The sequence below is a fragment of the Nannospalax galili genome, unplaced genomic scaffold (assembly GCF_000622305.1).
Source record: "Nannospalax galili isolate Female #2095 unplaced genomic scaffold, S.galili_v1.0 scaffold1714, whole genome shotgun sequence".
Classification (NCBI taxonomy): Eukaryota; Metazoa; Chordata; class Mammalia; order Rodentia; family Spalacidae; genus Nannospalax; species Nannospalax galili.
In genome coordinates, this window is record NW_008334552.1 from 286,551 (window position 1) to 295,978 (window position 9,428).

The 9,428-nt window shown below is 48.7% G+C and overlaps 1 protein-coding gene across 1 annotated transcript in view; it reads right to left on the minus strand.

Annotated features, from left to right (window-relative positions):
• Ccm2l (CCM2 like scaffold protein) overlaps positions 1 to 7,845 on the minus strand; it is a 19,777-nt gene extending 11,932 nt beyond the window's left edge. Inside the window, 5 exon segments of the mRNA XM_029561756.1 lie at positions 1 to 188; positions 805 to 988; positions 1,085 to 1,168; positions 3,906 to 4,073; positions 7,783 to 7,845. The exon segment at positions 1 to 188 is cut by the window's left edge and continues 3 nt beyond it. Of these exon segments, the coding sequence (XP_029417616.1) occupies positions 1 to 188; positions 805 to 988; positions 1,085 to 1,168; positions 3,906 to 4,073; positions 7,783 to 7,812 (654 nt within the window). The 5' untranslated portion in view covers positions 7,813 to 7,845.
• Between the last annotated feature and the right edge of the window lie 1,583 nt (positions 7,846 to 9,428).

A 9,428-nucleotide genomic window follows, 5' to 3' on the forward strand; every position in this document is an offset into this window, starting at 1 on the left:
CGCCGCCCGGGCCTCCGCGCCCGCGCCGCCGCCCCACGCCACGCGCCAGTCCAGGCTGCAGATGGTGTGGCGCCGCTCGGCCGTGCCCACCCGCCGCTTCTCGGGCGCAGCTCCGGGAGGGCCCGCATCTCGCCCCGAGCCGCCTGGGCTGGTGTCCACACCGGCGGGAACAGGGTCCACGCCCAGACCTAGGAGAGGCCCGGGGTAGGGCCGTCAGCTGCAGATCACGGATAAGGGACACCTCTCGAGGCCACCGAAAGGGCCACGCCCCCGCTCGGGGGTCACGGGGCTCTGGGTCCCCTTCCCGACTCCGCCCTTGGACTGACCCCTCCCCCTTGCGTGTGACCCCGCTCTATCACGACCCCACCTCCTGTCTTTGACTCCGCCCCCGGCGTGACCCCCAGCATGTGACTCCGCCCCTGGACTGACCTCGCCCCCTGCCTTGTGACTCCCCCCTGCGGGACTCGGCCCCCTGCGTCCACACCGAACTCCTCCCCCTAGCCACGGGCACTCCCCATCCTTAGAGCCCTGTGGCCGCCCCTCGTCATTACCTACCCTCTGACTTAGAGCCTTCATTGGCCTCGGGATTCCGACTTCACCCTACCGGTGGTCGGACACCTAGTTTCCAGTAGAGTCAGGCTGCCCGCCCTTCCTCTACCACCTCTGGCTTCTGCCCGCCCGCCGTCTCAGGGTATTGTGGTTAGGCTTTTCCATCTTCCCCTTCCCAGGCCCGATCGCTGCCTCGCTTCTCGCAAGGTAGCAGGGGTGCCTGCACTGCAGGCTAGGCCTCCTCGCCCGCTGTACCGGTCTTAAGCACTAGGAGGTGCAGCGCGTCGTCCTGCAGGTAGGAGGCGGCGGCGATCTCATGCGTGGGGATTCTCAGGATGAGTTCCTCATTGTCCCGCCAAGTGAGCAGCAGACAGCGGGCCGACAAGCTCAGGATGCTGTCTTGCTCCGGCGTCGTCTTCAGGGGCAGCTCCTTCAGCTGCTGCAGGTGGGTCAGGTCGCCTGAGTCCCCAGGGGGTAGGGACGGGAGAGGGGAAAAGGAAGGAGGCCCTGCCCTCCTCCCTCCGCAGGGTCTCACCCTGGCGGTGTCCAGCAGCTGCAGGAGCTCATCCCGGCTGGAGGGGTTCAGTGAGGAAGTCACCCAGGTGAGGTGGCCCAGGAACTGGATGGGAAATGGGGTAGAAGGGCACTGAGAGGTCACCCTGAAGCCTTAGAGGATTCTGGCATCCTCATTGATGCAGGACAGACTGAAGCACTTGAATTAATAACCTGATAACCTTTTTTTTTTTTTTTTAGACAGCCTGGTTGATTGTACCTGGCTGACTTTCCCTGGGCTTTACATAGAAAGCATGAATGCTCACACCTGGCGTTCTCCTCATTCAAAGGGACCTGATGGGGAACTGAATCCAAGGCACCAGCTTGAAATGAAGGGCCTGTGGATGTATAACAAATGTATTGCAAATGTGGGATTTGTCAATGGTTTGTGCTTTTAAGTTCTCTAGGTCTTAGCATCTTCCTGTTACATTACAAATCTGATCACTATGATTAAAATTGTTCTAAAATTTTGCCTCAAAGCAGCATTTGCATAGATAGCATAAAGGTACCCCTCAAGTCCCACTCCCTACTGCAGATGTAACCATGTAACTCAAGGGCATGAAGGCCAAAGGCTTTTCGAAGTCTTTCTTTTGTTTTTGTTTAAAATATTTTATTTGTTATTTTTATTTTATGTATATGAGTTTACTGCCTGTTTTTTTGTTTGGTCTTTTTGAGACAGGATCTCCCTGTAGCCACAACTGGCCTGGAACTCTATGTTGACCAAGCTGGTCTCATTTCACAGAGATCCAACCTGTGTCTGCCTCTGGAGTCCTGGGATTAAAAAGGTGCACACCACCACACCTGGACTCTTAACTTTTAGTGGACCCATAATAGAAGCCAGTGGAAGCCAGGCACAGTTCTGAGATTTCATATATATATTTTGTTTCATTCACTCACACTTGCTTTAAGGATGAAAAAGCAGGCTGGGGTGGGGGGGTGCACACCTTTAATCCCAGCACTCCAGAGGCAGAGGCAGGCGATCTCTGGGAGATAGTGAGACCCTATCTATCTCAAAACAAGCAGCAACAACAACAACAACAAAACAGTATAGTATGACTAAAAGTCTTGCCTGGGATTATGGCTAGAAAGACTCTGGCTGACCGGGATGTGGTAGTGCATGCCAGTAATCCCAGTTTTGGGGAGCTAGAAGCAGGAGGATCAAGAGTTCAAGGTCATCCTTGGCTACATAGGAAGTTCAAGACAGCCTGGGCTATATAAGACCCTGTCAAGTGGTGGGGGTGCTGACTCCATGTGCCACACTCACAACTGCTAGCTGATACACACTAACACAAGGCCACCTCACTCTGTAGGGAAGCAGAAGTCATTCATATAGCTTATCCCTCCTCATGCTGAGGATCAAATTATGGGCAAATGCTTCAACCCCAGGCCCTACATTGTGAGTGTGTGTGTGAGTATATGTGTGTGAGCGTGTGTGTGAGTGTGTGTGTGTGTGAGTATGTGTGTGTGTGTACAGGCATGAGCCACAGCACCTGTGTAGAGGTCAGAGGACAACCTCTGATGTCAGTCCTTGCCTTTTACCTTGTTTGAGCAGGCTCTTTTGTTTACATGTCATATTCCAGGCTAGCTGTCTCACAAACTCTTGGAGAGTCTCCTGTCTCCTCCTTCCATCTTTCTTGGATTATATGCACACACTTTACATGCACCTGGCTTTACTTGACTTCTGGGGATCCTAACTTCAATCAATGGCTTACCAGCAAGTGCTTTATCTATTGAGCCATCTCCTTCTCCTGCCCCCCCCCAACTATTAAAGCTTCAAAGAACCCTGGGAATTTCTTTGCCCAAAGTGATTCTCCATGCCCCAAGCATCATTGCCAAATGAACTGCAAATCATTTATCCTTTCGAATAACCTCCTTGCAGAGTGAAATGGAAGGGAAAGAATGTATTGAATTAATATATCATTTTCTTTAAAAAAAAATGATGCTCCCAGTCAATATATGAATTCTTCATCCATTCTTAGTTTTAACAGTGTTGTCATTTAAATGTTATTCAATATGAGAAATCAACTTTCTATTATTTTAATTGTATTCTTCTAAGTTAATTTTACCACTCAAACCCTTTTTATTTTCTGTGAAATTTCAGAAAGGCCTCAATTTTTAAATAGATTTATTTACTGATATATATGGCTGCCAGATAAAATACAAGATGCCAGTATTTAGGGTTTGTTTCTTTTTTCTGTTTTTTTTCTTTTAGTACTTTTAGTTCCATTTAACATTGGAAACATATTTATACTAAAGAAGTATTCACTGTATATCTGAAATTCAAATTTGACTAGGTGACCTGCTTGTTAATATGCCAATCCTACCCCATACCAATCTTCTTTAACTAATGAGGACTGCCCTCTCCTCAACAATCCCTTGTGGTGGTCCTAAAATAGAAGTAAAGCCTTTGAACAGTCAGAAAATCCATTGTGGCTTTTTTGCCCTCTCTTGCACTAGGGATGGGGCCCATGGCCTCCAGAATGCTAGTCAAGTGCTCGACCACTGAGCTACATGCCCAGCCTGTCTCTTACTCTTAACCTGGATATGTCTGAATCACAAGGGGACTGTAAGAAAATCTCCTGAGAAGGCTGACCTTTTGAGTACACAGTTTCCCACTCAATCTTCTGTGGGGACAGGTTCTGAGCCCACGTTGAAAAAAGAATGCATGTGGCAGCAAGGCCTGACGAGATCCAGGCCTGTTCCCTTCCTTTGTGAGATAGGGTTGTCAGGTGTTGATGTGAGGGGCAGATGAGGTTTCTTCTGACTCTGAGAGTTTATTCCCAACCTTCTCCTCCCACACTCACCTTGACCTCTTTCTCCAGGTAGTCACATAGCAGAATGTGGGGGTCGATGAGGTAGTCAGGGGGATAAAGAGGCATTGAGTGCAGGGGCCTGCGGCTCACATTGCTCCGGAAGGCTGCCCGTCTCGCAGCCTTGGGGAACACCAGCCTTCGGATGGGGGACACAAAGCCCTGGGGAAGGACAGGAAAGTAGCAATACCAAAAGAACTGCTTTACTGAGTGCTTACCACACTGTTTCTCTTCTACAGTTTAATTCTCATAAAACTCTGCAGGGGGAGAACCTCTGTGGTTCCTAATTCACAGATGGAGAAGCTAAGCCCCAGACTGAAAACACAAACTACTAGTTCAGGGGCAGCCCAGTTCCAAAACCTCCATTCTAACCACCCAGGGGAGGGTGTAGCTTCTGCTGGCCAGATTCAAGGAACGGTCCAGATTAGGGGACTACTAAGTAGTGGAAGCCTAAACTCTTATCTATTCTTCCATAAGTCATAAATAAATAAATTTAAGTACAATCCAGAGGCATCTGTGTAAAAATGGCCTGGGTGGATCAAGGCTACAGGTGCAAATTCCAGGGGTCCACCCCAACCTAGCAGCATCTAAACCTCAAAAAATGTGTAAGCATTGCTCTAGACCTGTAGTTCTTAATGTGTGCTTTCTCAACCACCACCACCACCACCACCACCACCACCACCATCACTACCACCATCACCATCTGGGAACTCAGATTCCTTGGCCCCGTCCTACACCCGCTGAATCTGAAACCCTGGGAGTAGGGCCCAGTGATGAGGTTCAGTAAGCCTCACTGGTATGAGTTCTTCACTTCAGATCAGTGGCTCCCCTCCCCGTTGGCATTCTAGAACTACCTTGGCAGTTTCTAAAGCTTCAGGTGCTGGGACTACATACACCCCAGACAAACAAACCAAAAATTCTGGGACTGGGACCCAGGCATCATGATTTTTAAAGGCTCTTCAGGTGACATTAGTGGCAGCCCAGCTGTGAACCAGAGAGCATAGTCCACATGTGGTATGTTCACTCAGCTTCCCAAGAAGACTGACCACTAACAAGATAACCCCCTGCCCAGGAGCTTACATTCTAATTCAAGTAATCTGACTATACCCAGGTCTACAAGTCCACGGGCTCATTCTTTCAGTAAATGTTCATTCACACCTGTATGACTGGACCTTGTGCTGAGTGCTAGGATTCAAGGTAAGACTGACCTCCAGTCTTCCTTCAGGGGTTGTAATAAATGACTTAAACTAGTGAGTATCATACTTTACTGGGCTAACAAGTTCTGGTTTAGTAGGTCTGGGGTAGGACCTGAGACTATTTCTTTTCTTTCTTTTGGTCTTTTTGAAACAGGGTCTCCCTGTAGCCCCGGTTGGCCTGGAACTCATTATGTAGACCAGGCTGGCCTTGAATTCCCAGAGATCTGCCTGCCTCTACCTCCCAAGTACTGGGATTAAAGGTGTGCACCACCACGCCTGGCCTAAGACTATTTCTAACAAGCCCCGAGGAATATGGATATGCTGTGTGTGTGTGTGTGTGTGTGTGTGTGTGTGTGTGTATCTGTCTGTCTGTCAGTGGATGTGCACAGGCATGTGTATGCCTGTGGAGGTCATAGGACAACGTCAGGTGTTATTTCTCAGGTGCTGTTCATCTTGGTTTTTGACACAGGCTGTCACTTACAAAGTAGGTTAGGTTGGCCAACCAGTGAGCCCCTGTCTCTGTCTCCATAACCCTAGGATTATAAGCATATGCTAACATACTGATTTTTGAAAGAATGTGGGTTCTAGGGATTGATTGAATTCAGGCCCTCGTGCTTGTGCAACAAGTACTTGACCAACTGAGCCATCCCCACAGCCTCCATGCTGCACTTTGAATAGCAAGGCCACTGGTTCTCATGTGTGACCTTAGAACCAGCATCATCTGGGAGCTGATTACAGCAGTCTCTGACCTGTGGATTCAGAACTTGGGGTTGAGACCCTCTGTGGTCTGTGTTTTCATAAGCCCTCTGGGTAATTCTGATGCACAGCCACTCAAGTTTCAAGGGGAACTGTCATGGAGTCTTCAGAGGCATGTGGAAGCTCTGAGAGCTGAGAGCAAGCAATCTGGGAGAAGGTATCCCAAACAGAGGGTATGGCATGAGCAAAACCCTGGAGTCTTCAAAGGCAGAGACAGAGGAGTCTGGAGATACTGTGTAGTTGGTCTGTCATGCTTGGGTTATGAGAGGAACAAGTTGTGGGGCCTTCTAGCTACAGAACTGGGGCATTTCTTGCATCTGTGAGTGGCGTTGGTGGTTGTCTGTGTCCAAATAGTCCAGCCTACTGCACTCTCCAGTTCTGTCTTACTACACTGTGTTCCTTGCTCCTGCCTTTCATTGCCCAGCCATCTTTTAGCTTTTCCCATTCTACATTCCTTCCCACCTTCCCATGCTGTTCCTCTGCCCCAAACACTCTTCCCACCTGCTTTCCTCGCACCCCCTCATATCCTCAACTCAGAAATCTAAGATTGAATACCTCAGTGATCTATCTTCCAGCATGGAGTACAGAGCCTTTTGTGTGAAGCTTATATGAATTCTATTCATTGCCTTTTAAAGAAGTTGATAGTTGTTTCCCTCTTTAGACTGTGCACTTCCAGGGAGGAGCAGGGACCTTCCTTGACTTTGCTCATTACTGTCATTGCTCGGTCATAACAGCTACCTGTCATAACAGGTGCTCAATAAATATCTGTCAAAAGAATGAACCTGGTTGGGTAAAATCCAGCCTTCAGGAGGCTGAGGTGGTGGTGGGGGGTTGCTGTGAATTTTAGGCTAGCCTGGGCTACATAATGCATTCAAGACCAGCCCAAGTTACATGACCAGAGCCTGTCTTATAATAAATAAATGAAACAAATCCTAGGGATAGCACGTGTCTATGTTGCCCGCCCCCGCGAGCTCCATGCTTCATGTGGGCACCTTTTGTGCCAGTACTGGGGACTGAACCTAGCACCTCATGCTTGCTAGGCAAGCATTCTACTTCTGAGATACATCTCTGATCCTCTTTTCACTTAAAATTATTTAAAAAAATTTTTTTGCAGTTCTGGGGATCAAACCTGGGGTCTTGTACATGCTAAGCAAGCATTTTACCACTGAGCCACAACCTTAGCCCACTTTAAAATTTTTGAGGAAGGGTCTCAACAGGACAGTTTTGAACTTGCAATTCTCCTGCCTCAGTCTCCAGAGTAGCTGAGATTACAAGCCCATGCCTGGCTTCACTATAGGCACCTTTTCAAACACTCTGACCCAGGTTTCTTGGGTGAAGAGGGCTCTTTGCAAATGGAGGTGGAGGGGGAGTTGGAATAGGAGGGATTTCCTAAACCCCAAAGACAAATAGGTGACTAGAAAACTGTTCTAATTAAGAAAAGGAGGAAGACTGGGAGGGGACTTGGAGGGTGACTCTGGGCTGAGGCCTTAGGATTGGGCCCTTGTACAAAGGTTGAGAGGGCAGGTGTAGGTTGAGAGACAGCTGGGAACAGATGGGGTTCTCCATGGATGGGCAATCTGCCATCCTAGAATTGCCCCCATCCAGGGTCTTTCTATCTGAGGGACTAGGAAACTGTGTCTGCTGGGTGTTTGTCAGTCTGTCTCTCTGAAAAGCTATAGGAAGCTATCACCAGAATACAAGGGAAGCAGGTTTCCCCTGGAGGACCCGACTGTCTATCAGTCCTAGTGGCAGAGGCCACCGAAAGTGAAGCTTAAAGCCAGAACCTAGACATCTGATTGTCAGGGGTGAAAAGGAGAAGGAAGGCCCCACTTGTGCCATTTGCCACATGCATGCCCACCTCCCTCCACCTCAGCTTTAGAAACATTCCTTTCCCGGATCCCTCTCAAATTTGAACCTACCTTCTTCTCCTTCTTGACTTCGTATTCCATGGTGAAGTGTCCCCTCTGCTCCTGCCACCCTCCTGACCACCCCCTCCAGACTCCCCCCCCCCAATTTCCTTTGTTCATTTTCCTGCCTAGTCGGAAACTCCACCAGCACCAGAGTTCCTGCCCCTCCCATCTGACAGTGGGGGCGGGGGTGGAGAACACAGCCTTGGAACCCTGCAGCAGAAGGGCAGAAGGCAAGCATGCTATCCCAGGGCCTTGGCAGTTGGATCAGACTGAGGAAGGTTCACCCTAACTGGAGACCACGTTTGGACAATTCTTGTGTCTGCCACCAACCTTGCTGTGTGACCTTGACAAGGCACTGTAGTTCCGTTTTTCAGAGCCTGCTGCCTGCTTCCCTGTATAAATCAGGAGAAAACCTTGCCTCCTTCCCTAGGCTGAGGAATGAATGAGAGAGGGTGTGGAAACTGTCCAAGCAAGTTAAAAAATTTTTTAAATTAATCCCTGGAGCTGGGTTTGATGGCCCACACCTTTAATCCCAGTTCTCAGGAAGCAGAGGCAGAAGGATGTCAGATCTACATAGTGAGTTCCAGGCCAGCCAGGGCTACATAGTGATATCTTGTCTCAAAAAAAATTAATTTTTACTACTCAGAAAAGTGGTATGTGTGGGTCTCTGGGACTGTTTACAACGGGTATGACTTGGGGCAAATTCCTTAACTACTCATGCCTCAGTTTCCACACTTAGTTTGACTTCATAGTGACTTGGCTAAAATGAAATGCACTTAGAAGAGCTCCTGGAAAATGTTATTACTTAATAACTATTAGAGCTGATGGGGAAGTTCAGTAATAAAGCACTTGCTTAGTGTCTTGGAGGCCCTGGGTTCCATCCTCAGCACTGCAAATAAATCAACAAATAAATACTGTTTCTTTATGGTTCATGGGCTGCCACACATGGTATATATACACTTTGCCACGCTCCTGGATTTTGGATACTAGAACTCTGAAATTGCTTTGCTGATGTCTCTGGCCACAGTGACTATTTTAAGCTCTGAGCCTCAGCTTCCTAATCTTTCAGATGGAAACATGATCCTCAAATCTAATCAGGGGTAAGGCAAGGAAGACACACGGCCACGAACTTCGAAGAGTAGGTGCCAGTACTCAGAATTCTTTGGATGGTGTTTTGAAAGGATGGGTATGCTGGGTCAGGGCTTTTGTTTCTCCTAGATGCGGGAGCTACAGGAGATCCCCAAGCCTAGTTGCTCCTGTTTTCCCTCCCTGCATTAGAAGGAAAATGGTTCAGGATGCTTGGCACCAGCCTTACAGCCTCTCTTTATGTTCTAGCTCCTGCCAGTCACTGAACAGCAAGTAAGACCTCCACCCCTGCCAGGCTAACAAGAGGAGACCAGGATGTGTGAATTAATCCCTGCTTTGCTCTAGTAATGAAATCGCCACTTAACCCCTTAAGCCAGTCTGGGATTCCTGTCCTTGCATGCTGGCAGGGCATGAAGGGTGCTCTCTTGCTGTGGCATTCCCACAGCAGGCTTTTGCAAGCCCTTTCTTCTCTTTGGGCCTCCATTTCCTCACCTATAAAATGGGACCTTATGTTATTCCTGGTCTAGCTTGGGAGGACATGACCAATAACATCAAACATCACTGCTAGG